The sequence below is a fragment of the Equus asinus genome, chromosome 10, assembly GCF_041296235.1.
Source record: "Equus asinus isolate D_3611 breed Donkey chromosome 10, EquAss-T2T_v2, whole genome shotgun sequence".
NCBI classification, from domain to species: Eukaryota; Metazoa; Chordata; class Mammalia; order Perissodactyla; family Equidae; genus Equus; species Equus asinus.
The window spans coordinates 74,143,982-74,165,404 of record NC_091799.1 but is presented as its reverse complement, the minus strand read 5'-3'; the positions used below and the strand labels follow the sequence as shown (position 1 = coordinate 74,165,404).

The following is a 21,423-nucleotide window of genomic DNA, read 5'->3' as shown; positions in this document are numbered from 1 at the left end:
ATCCCTATTGTTCTGGAACCCTTTTAGAGACTTGGAATATGTAATCAGAAAGAGAAGGAATCAGATTGAAAATCTGGTTGGTAAGTTAGGGAGGGGAGTGTTGGGGTGGTGTGAGGAGGAAGCATAGTGGTTTAGCACTGACTGATTGTTAGGCAAATTTCGCCTAAATTCCAGTGAGAATTAGGAGTACTGTGGAGCACATGCTGAGTCAACCCTGATAGAAACAACCTTTTCCATTAAATTCTTTCCTGATAACCACCTAATTAAAAAATGATAAGCTTCATAGGGTCATCTAGCTTTCCAGCTCACCCTTTCCACACCTCAGGTGTTGCCCTTATTTTGTAATTGAACCATGGCTATCGGAAAGCCTGGGGTTTTGTTTAGTAATGATGACGGTATCTTGGACCACTCGGGTTCCCAGCATCACTAGATAAAGCCCATCTAAAGTGATCAGGATTGGATCGCATTCTCCCGAATCACCTGTGCTGTAAAGTTTGCACTCCTTTGTGAGGTTGCCTTTCAGTTTCTAGTCCTGTGTTAGCTTTCAGGATGCATTTTAAACTAATTTCATACTCTCTGGGCCTGATTTCAGTCATGCTGGCTGCTGTTGTCTCCGCAAATAGGCCAAGGACCTTCAGGCCTTTGCACATATTTTCTTCTCTTTGGAATGCTATCCCTGCCTTCTGAAATCCTACTCAACTCAGTTACTACTTCCTCCACAGTTTCTGCCATCTCCTATTCGGTAGTAAACACTCCTTTTTCTGCATTTGTAGCACTTTGCCTGTGCCTCAGATTCCGGTAGTTCAGTCTCACTGCTCCTTAGTTGCCCTGTCTCCCTGTGCATGCACCAGGAGTGTTTGGTTTACTGCTGTCCTGTTGGGTACTAGGATAGGGCCTTGTACATAACAGTGGCTCAGCAAATATTGCTGAGCTAATCCTTCCGGGTACTTTTCTTAGGTCTCGATTGGTACAATCCCTTTTATTTTTCCAGTGCTATCCAAGGAGAGAGAGAGCACGCTCTGTTGGCTCACTTTTGGATAGAAACATTGTGAGGCTACTTAAAGATGGAATCCTAGCTTTCTTAAATTTTCAAAACTAGGACACTTGCCCAGTTTGCGATTTGAGGTGGTTAGCTGGACCTCTCAGGAGACAGAATTAGAAAGTAGTGGAAGGTCTGTTCAGGAGTTAGACAGTGTCCTATCAGCTAGGAAATTCATTGTTTGCTTATAAAGTGTAATACCTTAGGCCATATATACTTGGACCTCTTTTTAGGCACAATCCAGATGAGGGTAACAGTACTTTTTATTTTTATCTATACCAATTAGGGCCTTAGAATACACCTCTCAAAGGGCCCCTGTAGTAATTTTACATGACTCTGGAGAATTAGGAGGGGGTATTTTCCCCTGTTATGCAAGGGCCTCACACATATGAGGCCAAACCAGACAGATTTCACAGTCTGCAGGAAAATCAGGATTGGTGCAGCCTGTGTCTTTGAATCCATCTTTCACATGGAGCAGAAATATAGTACAAAAGAACAACTTTCCACAGTAGTTGTCAAACTCAATACAATGATATACTCTCCATTTGTGAAATTCCACAAGGATAGTATTGTTTTGATGACTATTCAGTTTTTCTCTAAAGTGAAGGTTTATTTTTCAGATTGTTCTTTTCCTTCTTCTGTAAACATCATGATCTTAAAGGACAAAACTATATAGATCAGTGACTTCCAACTTTTTTGGAATTAACTTTTTTTTTACTGACTAATCTGATTTATTGCCATTTTCCCCTCCTTTAAATGTGTTATATGACTTTTGGGAATCTTGTAATATTAGTTGTACAAAGTTTCCTGTGTTTTGAGAATTTTGAAGGACAGAGAGAAGTACTTAAATGTTGCAACATCAAACGGTGGTAAACCACATGCTGTCTATACACCTTTTGGTAGCTTTCAACACAGACAGGGCAACTTGTTATCAAGAGAAAGATGCCAAAATTGTAGAGTTTCCCATGGTCATTTTCCAGTCTTGACTTCTTAGAGTGTGTTTGAGCACATTTAGTGAGTGACTGGGCTAAATTTAATAAATGTTCTGTTAGGAAGTTTATGGCACAGAATTATGTTCTGGTTTGGTCTGTTATTTCTCCAAAAGTCTGTTACAAGATTAGAAAGCACTGTGCTCCCCTCCTTGGCAGTCTTTGAGTTGAAAAGGATTGGGAGGCTGAGGCTGTCTCTGGTGAAGCAGTACCCAATAGAGTTACTGTTAACAACTAGTACTTCCTACCATATGCATTTCTGTATTTCCTTCTTTCCATTCTCCCTATACTTTCTTGTACCTCAGTATTAGGTAGGGTGGTCCTAGCTGCTATAGCAAAGTAACCTAAAAGTGTATAATGGCTCAGACATTATAGAAATTTACTTCTTGCTTAGTTAACAGTAATGGGTGGTTGACACATTGGTGGGCAACTCTTCTTCAAGTGGTCATCTGCAGATTCAGGTATAACATTGTTGCCGTCATCATTATGAGGCTATGAAGTCACTCTGGGCACTGTCTCTATTCCAGCTAGCCAGAAGGGAAACGGACTTGGAGAAGTATAAATGGAATGCCTGGAAGTGCCATACATCACTCCTGCTCACATTTCTTTTGCTAAGACTTGGTCACATGGTCAAACTTAACTGTGAAGGAAGCTGGGGATTGTTGCCTAGCTGTGTGCCCAGGAATGAGAGAATGTTGTATTAGTTTGCTAAGGCTGCTATGACAAAATCCCACAGACTGGTCAGCTTAAACAACATAAATTTATTTTCTCACAGTCTGGAGGCTAGACGTCCAAAGTCGTAGTGTCAGCAGGTTGGTTTCTTCTGAGGCCTCTCTCCTTGGCTTATGGATGGTCCTCTTCTTGCTGTGTCCTCACATGGTCTTTGTTCCACATTTCCTCTTGTTCTAAAGACACCAGTCAGGTTGGGTTAGGACCCACCCAAATGGCCTCGTTTTAACTTAATCACTTCTTTAAAGGCCCTAACTCCAAATACAGTCACATTCTGAGGTGCTGGGGCTTAGGGCTTCAACATATGAATTTTCAGGGGACACAATTTAGCCCATAATAAACATGGATTTTTGTGAGCAGCCAACAGCCTCTTTTCTCTTCCCACTTTGTAATTTTATTTGCTGATGTTTAATCCTTTTATTGGGAATCAGGTTATGGATTTAGAGCCATAGAGTGTAGATTCTAATTCTAGTTCCACTGCTTATCAGCTGATGTGTCTTCCCAAACCTCAGATTCCTCATCTCTGAAAAGGGGGTAAAAATTTCTACCTTGCAGAGTTGTTTTGAGGAATAGATGAAGCTAAAACCCAGTTTAGGGCCTGGCATAGAGAATAGTAGCACAATTCCTCTTTCTTCCATTGGGGATGTCAGATCAGGACTGAAATGCGTGTTGACTTTTGCAATAGAAAGTCCAGACGTTCTCAAGGATTGCATGGAATGTCAAAGATCGTCCCTGAGATCAGGAGGCTTATGGACATAGCCGTGAAGTTACAAAACCAGCATTCATTAGATGGCCATCTGGCTTAGGTTTTCCCGCCGAGAAATGTAGCTTATTTATTTTTCATCTTAATTTTCTGAAGCTAGCCATTTCATTAAGGCTTTTTTGTCAGTTACCTCATTCTGACCTAATTTGAATGACATGGGAAATAAACAGTATTATTTCTATTTAAAAAAATAATCTTTTAATTATTTGATGTTAAGTAGTAAAATCAGAATGTATAATAAATATTCATTGCTTTAATTTTAAGGGATTTTGATAGCTAATGTACATCTAAACATGTATTGAAGGGAACACAAAGAATTATAATTTATATAAGAATATTATATATTTCCTTATCTGTGCTACCATTTAAATCGGGTAGATTGTTTTCCTTTTTGGAGAATTCCCATAGCTTGTGAAACCATCGTAAAATGTTGACGAATTTTGGTTTTTATCTATACAGAATTTTTGCAGCTTTGAGAGGTAAATTAAGCTAATCCTTAAAAAATTTTTTAAACCTGTTCTTGTTTTTAGGTTTGTTCTTTAAATAGATCTTTAGGGATTTCTCCAATCTGCTAAAATACGCTGTTGACTAATCCTAGTTTTTAAGTATCACATTTAGAAATATCTCAAGGCGTCCAGTTTGTAAAATCCAAGTATTTGCCAACCTTTCTCTCTGGTTCCTTATACAAATAATTAATTATGCAGAGAACACTTTTCTCTGGTTCCAGAGAGAGAACTCTCATATAAAGTACTCTGCTTGACTGTTTAAGCTTGGGTCAAAATCTCTTTATCTCTTTGTGATTGCAACCACAGCTGCATATAGCCTCTTTAGCAATAACAGGATGGAGGACTTGCATCGATACGTTGCTCTAACACCACTACCACCTCTACCACCACTAGGCTGGCTAAATCGGAGACTGATTAGATAATGGACCAGTGGACCAAATGTTTAGCAATTTTTTGCCACATCCTCTCTATTACATAATTAATGAGCTCTTTTCCTTATATGTATTACATATATGTATAAGTTTTTATAGCTCAAGACCCTAAACTTTAGCCCTATCTGTGATTTTGAAATTTCCCAAAGAGCCTTTGATGTATATCAGTTAGGATGCCTTGGGCTACCAGAAGCAGAAATTCCAACACAATCTGCCTTAAATAAGAAAGGAATTTCTTGGGTTATGTAACTGAAAAAAGTCCAGGTGTAGCTGTGGATAGGGGTGCGTCAGGGGAACTCTGGCTATGTGCCTTTGTATGCTTTCAGCTCCACCCTTCTCTTTGAGTTGATTTCATCCTCAGTGGTGGAAGGCAGCAGCAGTTCACACAACACAACAGCCAGAGGACGAGACAGGCCAGTATCTCTACCTCTGCTGGCTCCCTCTTAAAGAGCAAGGAAACTTCTTTTTCAGAAGCCCTTAGCAAACTTTCCTTTCTTCTAGTTGGCCTTAATTGGGTTACGTGCCCATTTCTGAACCAGTCCATGTAGGCAGGGCAATCAGATGCTCCTCGGCTTACACCTGGATTTCAGAACCAGCCACTAGTAAGGTGATGAGATTACCCTTAGGCCAGATAGGCCCGCCTGTGGAGCAGTTTCTGAGGTCGTTTCTCCTGAAGTTCATAGACTATGTGGAGAAAATGGAAATTAGAGTAGTGACAAGAGGAGGAAATGCATGCTGGGTAAACACCAACAATGCTCAGTGCAACACTGTGTTCTTATCATGACATTTCTTAAAGTGTAAATACTATAGTTCAGAAAGTCTTTACGTACTCTATTTTGCGTTTAGTCAATTATAGTATTGCATTACATTAAAAATTATCCTTGTCTTACTAGTACTTGATGAGAAATTTATTTTGGTTTGGATAAATATGTTCTTTAATTTATATTATTAACTTCTTTGCTACTATATTGTTAAATATAGTTCTTATTAAAGCAGAAAGTTTTTCTTGAGCCTGGCTAGTTTGATGCCTTACAGGCCAGGAAGTTAGGAATTTCCCCATCTGATTACATGCCATTGAATAATTCCAGTAAATAATGCTAAGTGCTCTTTGGAATCATTATAAAATTTTGTGGTAAACCCATTTCATCGTGGTGTTTTGTTGTTCTTAATATTTTTAGTGGTTTCCTCTTAATTTCTTTCTTTCTTTTTTCTTTTTTAGTGTGATTAAAATTATCTGTGAAGGCTTGATTCTTTTCCCAGGAAGATAGAATCTGAGAATTTATTGATTTCAGATGATTGTGTTAGGCCTGATTCATTCAGAGAGGTGTAATATATTGCAAAACTTTCTGGTAAATCTTTAGCTATTGGTCTTTAGTTTAAGTTAAATCACTTTTTCAATTTAGTCTTGTAGAGAGGCCAATGATATATTCTTTTGCTACATAGTGATAAATTGTTAAAGCTATTTTTAGAAATGAGTAATTTTTTCTAGGTTTCTAATTTTAATACTTTTAAAACTGCATCTTGTTTTTTAATGAGAAAATACAAGAGTATGAAAAGATAGTATGAATTTAGTCACATTTAAGAATAAATTTGTATGAATCACATCCATGTATGTGTACATCTAGAAACAGTGCACATGTTTGAGGCATTTATTCAGTCTACTGTCAATTCTTGGTGCACACAGGGATTCAAGGATAACTTACAGTGATCTATGGCACCCCTACTCCCCTGCAAAAATGGCCAACCAGTTGGGAAACTCTATAATTAAAATTTTATATGAGTACTTTTAAATACATTAGCTATTCTAGTAATAAAACTGTTCACTAACCTTTGAATGCAGCCTCTTTCAGTTCTAATTTATTAGAACTCAGAGCTAGAAGTAAAATTTTCCGTCCTAATCTAGCCTGCACATGGTAGGCGCAAAATAAGTATTAACTGAGTCAATGAATGAATGACTATTTGAATGATGACTGTGAGAGCATGCTGTCTGGCCATTGTCTTGACGAAAGTACAGAAATAAACTTCCAGCTGGGAGGGAACTGAGTAATCTTACCAGGGAACTTCATGTCCATGAACCAGAAGGAACCAAGAAATAATTTCATGAAGTTGGACATCATGACAAGTCTTTCACCCACAGTTTGTATAGTGCCAGGAAAAAAGTTCTCTCCGTGTTAATTTTTTCTATCAAAGTGATTTTTTTTTTTTAGTGGGGTGGTTTGAGGAAATGTAACACTCTTGGTCTTTTTGTGTTTCTCATCTTTTGCAGCTAAATGATAAAATTAACAGGAATGAGCAGTCAAAAAGGAAAAGCCCAATAGTGTCTCTGAAAAAAATACCTCTTGTCTGCCTTCTTTTATTCACTTTTCTGCCTTCTCCTACTGTTGTGTTTGAAATACCTGCTATGCTCTTTTGATCCTCATCCTTGTATCTAGGATCTTTAAAACCTCTCTCTGAGATATATGGGACATCTCTTTATAGTTGAAGGATTTGCATTAAACATTGGATATATTGTTTTCTGTGTTATATGTTGTAAAAACCTGTACACATCTTCCTAGTGGTTATCCATCTTTAGTTATGCCTCTGTCTCCCTTTATAAGTGTTTTGACACACTCTTTGAAAGGCTGTCCTAACTGTGTAGCTTCATTTGCTGTAGCACGGAGAGCAGATGACTTTGAGTGGAACCTTTTCAATTGGACAGTAAATAGGTTGATCTAATGGCCATTTCTAACTTGTTCTAATTCTTCTACTACAATTTTTAAATCCATTTCCTCATCGCATTGGAGAAACTGGCTGTGCTTATTGAGGAGTACTTTATTTGTTTACCTTTTTCAAAAAAATGGTATGTGACTTTTGTTGGAAGTACAGTAAAGTACAAAGTAGAAAATAAAGATTATCCATGATCCTCTACTTAGTGATAAAGACTATTAACATTTTACCATTTTCTTTCACCCATTTCCCATGCATTTTTATCATGTTGAGATCAAGACAGAGTATCTTTCTTATTTCTCAATTTAATATTATATCTGAAGTTTTCCCCCTTAATATAATGTGATGAGTCATTAAGAACTCTTTGTAAGTATATTTTAATGGTTTTGTAGAATTTTTTTGTTTGAATGTACCATACTCTTCCCTCAAAGTTGAGCTTTTCATTTATTTCCAGTTTTTTTCTGTTAAAAATAATGCTCTAACATTTTTTCTGCATAATTCTTATGGCTATATTTTCATTTATTTCCCCAGGATTAAACAAATCTTAGAAGTATCAGCATTTTTGGCCAATTGCTACATGCTTGATAAACTATACTTTCTTGAAAGATTTTGCAGTTCATAATCTCATCAGCAGATTGTCTAGCTGATTGTTTCATTTCAACATTATTATGATTTTTTGACTCTTTCAGTTTGAGAGGCAAAAAAAGTATCTCACTTTTTTACTGACATTTCTTTGATTCTTAGTGCGGGTGAACATTTTTTTTTCATTTGATTGTTACTATTTCTCTTTGAGTTGACCATTTGTATTTATTCATTTCTCTGTTAGGATCTTCGTGTTTTGATGTTTATTAAATTTCTGTGAGCTTTTTATGATATTAATATTTTGTCATATTTATTTTTTTGAAGATTGTAGTATTTATATACATTTTTCATGTTTAAATCTGTTGATGTTTTCTGTGTAATTTTCCCCATTGCTCTAAGTTCGGGAAGTACTTTTTTATTCAAAGACTAGACAGATATTCTCTAAGGTTTTCTTTTTGCTTTTTCTTTATGGGTTGATTCTCTTATTTTATAATTAATTCTGATCTATAGAGTTTACAGTTTATTTTGAAGTAGGATATTAGATTTGGGTAGATTTTTTTCCCCCTAATACCTAACTAATCACCTATTCCTTTTCTTCTTTCCTTTTTGTGATGCCACATTTATCACACATTTGTATCATTGTAGGCCATCAGGGTAAGATAGTATTTTGAAACTGCCTTCTCAATCTTTCCCTCTTGACCTATTCTTTTGAGGATTTGTTCGTTTGGAACTTTTATGTACTACCCTGCTCCTCTTTTGGCTCTGTTTTTTTCCCTTCTGTTTTCAATTTTCATTTCTGCACTTTCCAGAATTTTCAAAAAATTGATCCACATGTGAGTGCCTGAAGGCAGCTGCAGTATTATATTCATCATTGTATTCCCTCTAGCCCTTATTAAATTTTTAAATTATGCAATTAAAACGAGCTCTTATAGAAGATTTGCGAGATAAGGAAAAGCACAAAGAAGAAAATAAATTATTCTTAGTCTCACCACTCAAAGATATCCTGGTATTGTTAAATGCTATACTATAGAGAATTTACTAGAATTTTATGTAAGTGTATATATATGAAACATTCCTATGTATGTATATATAAAAACTTTTTTTTACAGAGTACAAGCATCCTATACATACTGTTTTGTTGTGTGCTTTTTACTTATAATAATTCCATGTCTTTTAAATATTCCTCTGTGACTTAAGTAAATTTTTTAAACTTACCCTCCAGTCGTTTGGCTGTACACTAAATAAATTACTTTATGTGAAAGAATATGCTATCCTTTCAAAAGTGATTGAATTTCAGAGTGATAATATAGACAGAACACTCTTTCTCTCTCTAGATGAAAATGTGTATGTGTGTGTTTAAAGTTGTGTTAGCCACTGCATAATTGCTTTGTGAAGGTTGAATGAGTAAAATCAAGGAGGACAAATAGGTTGTACATTGGATATTTTCTAGGGAGCCTAAATGGTTTTGGCCACTTGATGTCTTGTAAAATGGGTAGCATTACAGTCCAGGGATTGATCTTTAGCTATAGATGGCTCAGAAGAAAGAAGGAATCCAGAATTTCCGGAGCAGGAGAAATTAGTTAGTTGCCAAATCAAATTTGTGAGGTTGATGGTCATAAAGTTGGTACAGTTAGAAGTCAAAGGAGGTGGACCTGGATCCAAATAGATATAGCCAAAGGAGTAGTTTAAGGCATATCAACCTAAGACTGGAAGGTACCAGTAAGGTGGGAGGAAAAGCTATAACAATCAAGATCCTGGTTGATAGAGAAGAAGCTCTAGACCAGAGAAAGGGTAGGGTGATGACATTAAACACCTGGAAAGTACAGGTTAACACTTTAAATTTGCCACTTTATATGGTTGTAGCCTTATGATCCATAACTTTACTACGGAACTAAGCAGCATGACCTTATTGTGGGAAGAGCCCTCAGATGTATGTGGTTTTCATCCCCAAAGTCTCATGCTTGAGTAAAGTTTAGTTAAATATTCAAGATACCTTTGTTGGACTATGTTGGGGAAGGAAGGAGAAAGGAACACTTCCAGAGAATTTGGGGAAGTGGTGAACTACCAGGATGTCAGGGTGTTGTCTTTGGGGAAACTATCTCCTCATTCTTGCTCTTTCATGGAGACTCAGAAGAGAGAACCAGAGATCGTCTAACAAACCATGTGGCAGCTAGCCCAGTGTGGCCAGGGCAGAAGGTCCAATGGGGCAGTAATGAGAGGGATGTTAGAAAGAGCACTTCAACCCAAGGGGAAGGCCTTCAGGATTAGGAGGCTTAGGATCGGACTTTTATCTTGGAAGTACTAAGTTTACATCAAGAAAGGAGGTAGTACTACATAAAGACCCGCTTGTATATTCACAACTTTTTTTTCCCCACAGTACTACAAATAAGGGTTATTTTTCTTTTTTGAATCACATGTATTCCAATCAAGCAGATTGAAAAAACAGTTTTTTATAGTGCAAGTTTTATTTTTAATTGGTTTCCATTTATAAAATTGACGATGTTATTTTACTAAAATTCTGTAACAGAGTTGAAAACTTTCAAAAGAAGAAATAAAGATAATTAGGCAATTAACTCTCTGCTTCCCTACTACCAATTTCACAACTTTATTTCCTTTTTTCTTTTGGCTTAGCTATTTATATTGTTTTATGAAACAAACACAATAATATACTGACAGCATGGGCCCCCATTGAACGTATTGATGTATGTTAGCTTGAAAAATCCTTATGTTTGGGGGGGCTGGCCCCGTGGCCGAGTGGTTAAGTTCGCGCGCTCCGCTGCAGGCGGCCCAGTGTTTCGTTGGTTCGAATCCTGGGCGCGGACATGGCACTGCTCATCAGACCACGCTGAGGCAGCGTCCCACATGCCACAACTAGAAGAACCCACAACGAAGAATACACAACTATGTACCGGGGGGCTTTGGGGAGAAAAAGCAAAAAATAAAATCTTTAAAAAAAAAAAAATCCTTGTGTTTGGGGCTTTGTCGTCTGTGTAAGAATTAGCTTCTGAAAACACATTGTGAATTTAAAATGTGAAATATCTTATGAGGAGAATGTGTACCGTAAGAACAGAGGAGACCTTTTCTGTTTATCTACCAGTATATTCCTCGCACCAGGCATAGGACTTGATTCATCAGAGGCACAGAATAAATAGTTATTAAGTGGCCATGAATGCATATGAGTGACTCCTAAGCCTTTGGAGTTGTGGTAGCCTACTGTTTTCATTTCATGGCACTTCTCTGTCTCTCCTCGAAGTCATCCTGTGTCAAATTAAGGTAGGTTAATATAACATGAGGGAAATCTGGTGACGTTTGTTAAAATGATTGGAAATACTCTGTTTTGTGATACATAAATTACTGTTGAATATTCCCTGGACATTTGTAATCTTTGTGAGTTGTCCGATTTGGGTGCAATTTGGGTCCAATTCTAGTTTCCTTAATAGCTTCTTCTTATGCATTTCTAAAAAAACCAGGCAAAATGTTGATTTCTTCCTGAGTGGTACTGGATATAAATTAGTTGAGAAGAGCTGTGCTGACTGAGATTTCCTTGCGGAGCACACGGCAAGGCTCTCTCGCTAACTAATTGGCTCCCTCCTGCACGCTGGCTTTGCTGGTCACACTCATCCTATTTCTTCCTTAGGAGAATGACCAGTCTCACTTGTGTTGTGGGCTTTAGGGGTCTCTTGGAAGAGTTAAAATTTCAGATGTTAAATTTCTGAATACCTGGAGACTACTGTAATAATTAGAATATAGAGTTTTATAATATAATTTGTCTTTTTTTCCTCTGATATTATTAGGTAAAAAAGCTCCAGTTTTATTTAGTAAAGAAATGATCGAGTCAATGAAGGAAGGTTCAGTTGTTGTTGATTTAGCTGCGGAGGCTGGCGGAAACTTTGCAACCACTAAGCCAGGAGAACTTTATGTTCACAAGGTATAGCAAAAAGCTTCTTCTATCTATGAACCAATTTTTACATCTTTAGTGATTTGCGAGAGGGTGTTTGTTCCTTTAAATTTTTAGAGAAACTGAGGCCTGAAATTTTTTAAGATTAAAAATAGGCACATGTAAAGCTTTTTTTTGAAATATGTATTTGTTTGTGAGTATGTTTGTATATTTATAAAGATATACAATTTAAAAACTTAGCCTTGACCATGTGGGAATTGTCCTAGAAAGTTTATGAGCATATGGGAATGGATCTTTCTGACTGTACTTTTCTTCATTTAGGGAGTGACTCACATAGGCTACACAGACCTTCCCAGCCGAATGGCCACTCAGGCCAGCACCCTCTATTCCAACAACATCACCAAGCTCCTGAAGGCCATCAGCCCTGATAAAGATAACTTTTATTTTGAAGTGAAAGATGACTTTGACTTTGGCACAATGGGTCATGTCGTTAGAGGAACTGTAGTGATGAAGGTAAGTAAAGAGATCTGTTCCTTTCTGTGTTTTTAATATAAATTTGTTTTAGGATTTCTGTTCATGAAAGAATCCTATTTTGGAATTGATATATACTCTAATAAAGTATTGATGTGTTGGGTTTATGCCAATTTTAATTGTTTAAAAATGCAGTACAATTTAAAGAAAATATTGCAAAGACTTATATACAAACGTCTCACCTAAAATATGCGTTGCTTTTGAAAAACAGAAACAGACTAAACAAAAAACCAGAACTGAATAAAGTAAAGATTAACTGTTCCCCCCACCTATCTGCTTTTAAGGGTTTGATCTGTATTCTTCCATGTATGTTCCATACGCATAGAATTATATATCTATGCATGTATACAGAGCACAAACATTATGTATTGATATACATGTTATATATTTATGTAACATGATAAGCTATAAATTATATGAATTTATATATTTATTTAACAACTTATTATTTTTTTGTGTGAGGACAATTGGCCCTGAGCTAACATCTGTACCAATCTTCCTCTATTTTGTGTGTGGCATGCTGTTGAGCATGGCTTGACATGAGGTGTGTAGGTCTGCACCTGGGATCCGAACCCGTGAACCCCAGCTGCCTAAGTGGAGTGTGTGAACTTAACCCCTATGGCACCAGCCCGGCCCCTAAAATTATTTTTGAAAGAACTTTTGTTTTTCGCAACATTATAGTTTTCATCTGTGTTTTTGAAACACTGGATTGATTTTTTTAAAAAATGTGATTTTTCTAATCTCTATTAGGATGGTGAAGTGATTTTTCCTGCTCCCACACCGAAAAATATTCCTCAGGGCGCCCCAGTAAAACAGAAGACAGTGGCTGAGCTGGAAGCTGAAAAAGCAGCTACTATTACACCCTTCCAGAAGACAATGACAACGGCTTCGGCATATACAGCAGGTGAGGGGTCCCGTTTATTAAGATCTAGTCCTGATTATTTGAACTTTATAGGTAATATATTAATTGTCAGAAGAATTAGTAAGTGAAATGCTGTTGTCCTTGTTTGGATTCCATTAGGAATTTGGCCTGATAGAAGTGATTTTCATAAACATGTTATTTGTCTACTTCTGTAGAATTGAAGACAGGACATTGATTGCCCACCCTAAGAGATACAGGCACTATGCTAAATACTGCAATGAATATGTGTGAAATAGTATGCAGGCTGTTAATGCTTTTCCTTTTATAGTATAAACATTTTAAATATAATCATTAATATTTTATCTACATCAAATATGTAGAGTAGTGATGTACATTAGATTGTATTGCTGTTAATGCATATAAATGTGGTTATTTATTAATTTATTTTTGTGGCTTATAAAACATCAGTTGTGACTATCTGCATAGTTGAGTAAGACTGGGGAACCAAATGTTTACATGGAAGAATAAACACTGATTTAGGTATAGCCTTTGAACATTTGACTAACACTCTAAGTTATTCACCTAGTAAAAAATTCACTTTAAAAATATTTATCTCTTTACAATTTAACACAAATTCTTTGTTTCTAAATTCATCTTCATGGAAACACTAAAGAATTATTGTAAAATAGTGATAAATATTTATTCTGGCTATGAGTTGTTAGAGTCTGAAATATGATATTTGATTTTAAATTGGTTTCTCTTTCATAGAATGAATTAAAAATGTTTAGATCTGCTTAGAGCCAAAACAAAAACAAAACAAAATCAAACTATAAAGAATTAAGGATGAGCACCAGGCACACAGAATTCTTGTAGCCTCAGCATTCTCCAAATTCCCATGTGAGTCCAGATGTTTTAAAGCTAAATATGTAACTCTCCTTGAATAAAGAGCAATCTCAGCAAAATGACTGAAAAGCCTCTCGTTGTGGATGTTGTGAATAGATGGGGCAGTGTCCCTACTTGCACTTACTTGTTAAAAAAAAAAAAAAAGAAACTAGATTATTGTACATGGAGAGTATGATCAGTAGGATTGTAAATTTCCATTTCTCTTGGAGATTCATAAGGAAATAGAGTGAGGCATGTGTAATTTGTTTTTCTAGGTTTCTCTTATGTTTAAGTCAAAGTGTGTAAGTGTGTAACAATGGCGTATTCCAGTTTAAAAAAATGCATATATTTCTTTCTTTGTTTTTGACCTTGAACTTCCTTCTTTATAATAAAAACAAGTATTTTTCTTGTATGTGTGTTAGGAATCTATGTGAATAGCATTCTTCAAAGAACGTGATTTGCTTTTTTCCCCTTTTCTTTCTTTTCTTCTCTGCTTTTCTCTTTTTCTCTGTTATACAAACTATAGAAATGGCACATTTGACTTTATTGAATGTATTATGGAAAAGATATTAGTTTATTAAATGGTTCAGAAGGAAACCTTCAGATGTGTTCTTTCTATCTTAGATGCCCAACACAATGTACTGTGGTTCTGATAATGCTGCTTGACTAATGTGGTCATTTAGTGAGTGCTAGGCGTTATGCTAAACATTTCACATGCCTTAGCTCATTTATTCCTTGTAAGAACTCAGTGAGGTGGGCATACTATTATTGTCATTTTCCAGATGAGGACAGAGAGGGTTAATAATTTTATGGATAAGGATGCTATTACACAGAGGGGTTAAGTAGCTTGCCTGGGATCACACGGCTAGCAAGCCACAGAGTCCCGATTTGAACCAGACAATCTGGCTTAAGAAAACGTATTCTTAACCACAAATTTATATGGCTTCTCTAATGTTAAACTGGAACACAAAACAATACTCTATCTAATTCTCTCTCTGGATAGATGGTTAACAGGTCATGCACTGGAACCCTGGAAATCTTATATATGGGTAGGAAAATATAAATTAAAATTACAGTCTTATTGAATGGTTTAAAGTAAAATTAATGTCAATTCCTAGATATTCTAGCTGTGCCACTTATAGAGAAATAGTTCATATCATGGAAAAAAGATACCTTATTCAGGAAAGTTGAATTTTGGCTCTCTGGTCACCTACTATCATTCTGTTTTTACTGACCACTAGGTAACCCTTTCTTCTGTTGCAGAACAGCCATCCACATGTTTCCTATTAGGAGAGGCGATAATTAAAGATGTATGTTCAGAGCTGACTGTATTCTGCACATTCTTAATTTAATTTGTATCTTTTTTTCCTTTTCTTTGTAAAATCCTGTTTGCTGACTTGGTGTTGAGGCTGGAGCTGACTGCCCTGGCCAGCAGTGCAGTCCAGATTCAGGAGCAATTGCAAAACTTCTGTCCCGGGTGGGTGGAAGCCATGTGTTTTGGGGAGGTGCTGGAGTGAATGAAATCCTGCCTACTCTTTTCAAATCCCTCTTCCTTGTCCAAGTCTGAGAATGACATGAAATTGGCCTCACGAAAGTCCTGTTGTATAAAGGTTATGTCTTACCCAAGTAGAAAATGCTTTGGTAGATCCCCTATAGGCCTCTACTTCTGGAATAAAAACATTTGTTTAAACACATGTGGCACTGTCAATGTAAGTTAAAACAGCGAGCTATACAGAACAAAATGTGCAAATTGTTACTAAGGTGACTCATAAATTTTACTAGATCTTTGCAATTTATTTTATTTTGGGGAGTGGTGGTCAGGAAGTTGAGTTTTGTTCACAATACCTTTAACCTCCTCTCCCCCCTCTCCCAATCATGAAATGTCTAAAAAAAAATCTCATATTGGCAAAGGTGGAATTTAAAAGCATTGACTATGCCACATGTTTGTATGTGTGTTTCGAATCTTCCTGAGATAATTGGTTGTCAGCTCACGCTCTTTCTTCTCTTTCTTTAGGTCTCATCGGGATGCTGGGCTTGGGCATTGCTTCTCCCAACTTGGCCTTTTCCCAGATGGTGACCACTTTTGGCTTGGCCGGCATTGTGGGCTACCACACCGTCTGGGGAGTCACACCCGCTCTTCACTCACCACTGATGTCTGTGACTAATGCAATCTCAGGTTTGTTCTTCTCTTATTTTCCCTCCTCTTAGGTTTTCATGGGCTTATTCAACTCCAGGAGCACTTTCAAAGAGGTTTATAAGGTCTCTGTTTTCAAGTTGTATGGCATGGCATATGAGGTGGTGGTGGTGGTGCGCTGGGCTCCCAGAGGGTGCAGGGGTGGGGTTGGGAGTATCAGAGGCTGAGGGAGTGTGTCAAGCCTTTGGGCTGCTCCCATTTCAAGCATTGCAGAGCCACTGTTATTTCTTTCTGTTATGATTTCCTTTAAAGAAAGGATTCCTCTGATAAAGTTTGGAAACCGGTGTTTCTCAGAATCATAGTTGCAACTATCCTTTAGGGGATCATCTTAGATTCACCTAAACCTTCAGTCCAGCAAGTCTATAGTAGGTCAAACTGTGAAGCATACGGGACAAGAAATACAACTGGCCAGAAGGGCAGTGTCAGGCGTTTCTCTTCGGTGTGACACGTCTTCAGAGCGGCCCATGCAGCAGTCCGCATGGCTGCCCAGGAGATGTTCTCTTTTGCCCCCAGCAATGGCTCAGTTCTGAAGAATGAGACCCACATTAGAGAGATGTGGCCTTGGCTTGGAAGCCTCATGGCCCTAGTGGGCATTTCTTATAACATTGCCACAAGCATAGCTTCCAGGATCTCCGCAGGGAACATGTCTAATTCCAAGAAGTACTGTGCTCAGGAAAGCCCAAAGCTCTGGCTTCACCATCATATATTTATAGTTCATGCATAGTTCCTTCCAGGTCAGGTGCAGTTTATCCACAGAGGTCCCTTTTTGCCATAAGCAATGTTGTCTAATAATATTGTTGATTTATATCTATAGCAGGGGAACAGAGCTGGAAAGCTAAAGAAAGGTCAAATTCTTATGCAAAAGGAGAAATAGTTTTGTTAACCCTTTTCTTGTAATAGTACTTCAGTGAGAATGGTGTGTAAGAACTTTCTCCTTTATGAATCTGTGCACGTGAGGTCCTTCAGCTATGACATTTGATTTGGCAGCGTCACTATAACTATTCGCATATTGATACTCTCTTCCCAGGGTTGACTGCAGTTGGTGGGTTGGCGCTTATGGGAGGACATTTGTATCCTTCCACAACTTCTCAGGGCCTTGCTGCTCTTGCTACATTCATATCGTCCGTCAACATTGCAGGTATGATGGTGGTGAAAGAACCCAGAGTGCTATTCTTAATAGAGGCATAAGAAGCAAATATAAATCGATATAAAATAGACATTCTGACTTTAAGAATTTTTGCCTTTAAAAAATGTTTCACTCAGACCATAAATGCTCTTTGTGAAGGAACGTTAGTTATTTTGCCCATCTGTAATTTTTAGAAACTCTTTTGATAAAAACCACTCCACAGTGCCCCAGACCAAACAAATAAAATGATGTCTTGCTGCAAGTTAACTGGAAAGTTAGTGAATGCATAGTTTTGAATTAAGTTGACTTAAAGCTATCACCATAACATCTCTAAAATGAGTATAATTTTAGATAAAGTTTCAGCCTTTTGCCTTATCCTAGCCTGTGTTTGCTCTTAAAAATTGAAAGCCTAGCATATCACTTGTGTACAAAACTCATTTGATGCTATTTTGTAGCTAAAAATTCTTTAATGTGTCCAAGAAACCTCGTGCCTGTTGATATGGTATTTTTTTTCTTTTATCATTTATTATAGGGTTTAACAAACAGGATAACTTATTAGAAAAAAATACTGGCCTTTGATCTTATGCATTCCCAAGCTGTTTGAATGGCTATTTTAGTCATGGAAAAATAGTTGGTTCCGCACTCTGATAGCAAGTTTTCTTTCTGAATATAGAGTTTTTTTACCCCCTTCAATGGAACTGGCTTGAATAATAGAATAACTTTTAATTTTGGGATTCTAAAGCGTTACTTAGCCAGCCCTGGTGGTCTAGTGGTTAAGACTGGGTGCTCTCACCGCTGTGGCCCGGGTTCATCTCCCGGTGAGGGAACCACACCACCCATCTGTTGGTTGTTGTACTGTGGTGGCTGCATGTGGCTGTGATGCTAAAGCTATGTCACTGGTATTTCAAATACCAGCAGGGTCACTCATGGTGGACAGGTTTCAGCAGAGCTTCCAGACTAAGACAGAATAGGAAAAAGGACCTGGCCACCCACTTTGAAACAATTCGCTGTGAAAACCCTATGAGTAGCAGTGGAGAACTGTCTGAGCTAGTGCCGGAAGAGGAGAGGATGGCACAAAAAGACATGGTGGGGTTCTGCTCAGCTGTACGTTGGATCACTGGGAGTTGGAATCAACTTGACAGCACCAACAACAAAAAGTGTTACTTCAAATTATATTTATTCCTAGATGATAAAGATGTGCTTAAACTAGAAAAATCCTAGCACTTTAAAAAGTCCTGTTGCTCAGTGAAATAACCTCTTTCTGTTTGTATTTGTTTTGATAAGGTGGCTTTCTGGTGACTCAGAGAATGCTGGACATGTTCAAGCGCCCCACTGATCCCCCAGAATACAATTACGTGTATCTGCTCCCTGCTGGCACCTTTGTGGGAGGATATTTGGCTGCTCTCTACAGTGGTTATAACACTGAGCAAGTAAGAGGCTCTTTTGCAAGTTTTTATTTTTGCAGCTGTGTTTTCTTCCCAATTAGATTTAACATTATCATTACCAAAATTCAGACCCTACCAAGCAAATACAACAATAACTCTAGAAACATCGTGGTCAAATAGAACATTCTCGTCCCCTAAGAATCAAGACCCTGGATTCTAGAGACAGGTTTACCTGCTGTGTAAATGTGGGTTTACTTGTTAGTCCCTAAGTTTTTCCACATGTAAAAAGAGTCGAGAAGGTTATTAGTATCCTCTTTATGTACTTGGCTGGAGTTTTTGTAAGGATACAATGAAATAATTAGTAAAAAATTTGAAAAATTTCTATTATTAAATACTATTGGTCTTTTTCCTATGTACTTTCTTCCCCTACAAATCCAGTGCATCGTCTCTTGTTACTGGGTGATGTTATATCAATTCATTTAAAAAAGATAGTTTAAAAGTGAATGCTATATAGAAAAAAAGAATCAAGTTGAACTTTGCAAGTTCTGTGTCTAAATATAATTACAGTTAAAGACTCAACTTTCTTCTGATCTCAATATTTTCCATTTCTTTTCAATGACTGTCACAACACTGCAGCCTCTCTGACAGAGGGAAAATCATGTCTCTCTTAGTTTCTGCTGTTTCCAAGATGTAGTATTTGTTGGATGAACAAAATCTTTTTTGAGAAGAGTTGGAGCAGTGAGTCAGAGAGACCCATATCTGAATCCTAGATTTGCTATGTAATCATCATTTAACCTTGGAAAAATTATGTAACCTCTTTAAGTTTTGATTTTCTCTTTTGTAAAATGAAGATGATGATTCTTTCCTCCTGTGAATCTCACGAGACTGAGTTACAACATAAGTAAAGCATACAGCGTGGTCCCGGGCACTTACAACATCAGGAATTGGCTCCTTTATAGCATTTGGTCTGCTCTAGATCCCATAATAACTCTGCTTAAATTTAGGTATTTTTATCCAGAAGAAACCAATTTACATATATTTTATAATTGCAAGTACAATTTAAAGGATTTAATATGTTAATATCCCTAATGGATAAGAAAATATATTGAAATATTAAAAGAAGAGCTCATATTGGTTCTTCTGTTGTCTGAATTTAAAATTGTCCTTAGAGAATTATGTTTCCTCGAGAGAGGTCTCCCTAAGCTAATAGACTGAAAGTTTTGATAGTCTCTTTCTCTTTCTTACCTTTCCTTTGAAAAGATCATGTACCTGGCCTCAGGTCTATGCTGTGTTGGTGCCCTGGCTGGCCTTTCCACCCAGGGAACAGCTCGTCTTGGCAATGCATTGGGCATGATTGGGGTGGCTGGAGGCCTGGCAGCCACCCTTGGAGGCCTACAACCAAGCCCTGAATTGTTAGCTCAGATGTCTGGAGCAATGGCTTTGGGCGGTACCATTGGTAAGCACTTGTGGGTTTCTGCCTTTGTGTGAACCCATGTCCATTTTTTCAGCTCACTCTTTTGACTCAATTGATGAACTTAACTCAATGTTAAATATTTTTGTATTTAAATGTTAAAATGTTTGTATTTGAATGAGAATTATACCAACTGTGATGACTTTTCACTAAAATAAAATAATATATTAGAAACAAAGTTAATAATACTATTCATAACTTTCTAATTTATTTACTAGATTTTATGATTTACGCTCTTGAGGTTATCCATGTTTATTGTATCTGTATGGTAGAAGCACGATATAATGGTGGGCTACTGTTCATCTCTTCCCAACTCCCTTTGTAATGACGTCACATTGGTAGCTTGAAATCAGCCATGGTGGTTGTATTTACACCATGGAAATCAACAAATGCTACAAATCTGGGTTTCATTTATTCTTTTGTTGATTGTCCAGACCTAAGAAAGTGATGGAGAAGATGTTAATAATGCAGCTTAAACTTAAAAGTGTGTTATGTCTGTAGCCATTACATTATGGATAGCACAAAAAATTGAGCAAATACTCTTCTAGTATTTGAAAAGTCTTACCAGATTCAGTGAAGTCGTCACTCATATGGTTGACAATGAATGAAGTTCTCATATACATCTCCTTATTTCACTTTTGTCTTACTTGTTAATGTGAACACAAATAGCCAACATTCATGTGGGAACTACACTCGTTCGTCGGTTGTAAACACTAAGTTGGCTACAGATACCAGAGTTTAGCAAAAATCAACAAAAGCATTCCGTGAAAATCAGTTGGCTATATGGAATTTACAATAAAGAATATTGTATATTTTATTATTATTTGAAAATTGTGTGCCAGATACCTTTTTATCAGTAAAAACTCATGTGTATGTATACGCACACGTTTTTATCCTGAGGAGGTGGTGGTTAGATATTTACCAGCACAACATTAGCTTTACGCCTACTTTTATACTTCCCCAGGCAAGTTTGGAGTCCTTTCCTGCAGTCCCTAGAAAGACACTTGAAGGAAAATGCCTGTGCTATAGGTTTCATGGCAGGAAAACCTTTAGGCATGAGCTTAGCAAACATTCTGAGCCCCACTCCTTCTATTTCACCTACCTAGAACTGTGCAACTCCCTCAGAGTCTCCTAAATTGGACATTTACTACGCAGATGTTTGCATTTCTTTACCATTGGACTTGCTTCCTGCCCACCCACCTGAAAACCTAGGCCTTCTTCGTATTCCAGGTGTTTCTTGTGTGCTCAGGAGCAAGTGTCGGCTTGTAGAGAAGAGCGCCTGGGTTATTCATGCAATGGGGAGAATTTAAGGAGATTTAATTGGAGCTT

The 21,423-nt window shown here is 37.2% G+C and overlaps 1 protein-coding gene across 4 annotated transcripts in view; it reads left to right on the top strand.

The window, feature by feature from the left end:
• Window positions 1–21,423, top strand: part of NNT (nicotinamide nucleotide transhydrogenase) — an 81,589-nt gene that overhangs the window by 27,135 nt on the left and 33,031 nt on the right. For all 4 annotated transcript variants that reach the window (XM_044779354.2, XM_014831494.3, XM_014831478.3 and 1 more), the window contains exons 8-14: window positions 11,540–11,673; window positions 11,965–12,156; window positions 12,925–13,078; window positions 15,933–16,094; window positions 17,140–17,250; window positions 18,523–18,668; window positions 19,884–20,079. In XM_044779354.2, the coding sequence (XP_044635289.1) occupies window positions 11,540–11,673; window positions 11,965–12,156; window positions 12,925–13,078; window positions 15,933–16,094; window positions 17,140–17,250; window positions 18,523–18,668; window positions 19,884–20,079 (1,095 nt within the window). The remainder of the gene's footprint in view (window positions 1–11,539; window positions 11,674–11,964; window positions 12,157–12,924; window positions 13,079–15,932; window positions 16,095–17,139; window positions 17,251–18,522; window positions 18,669–19,883; window positions 20,080–21,423) is intronic.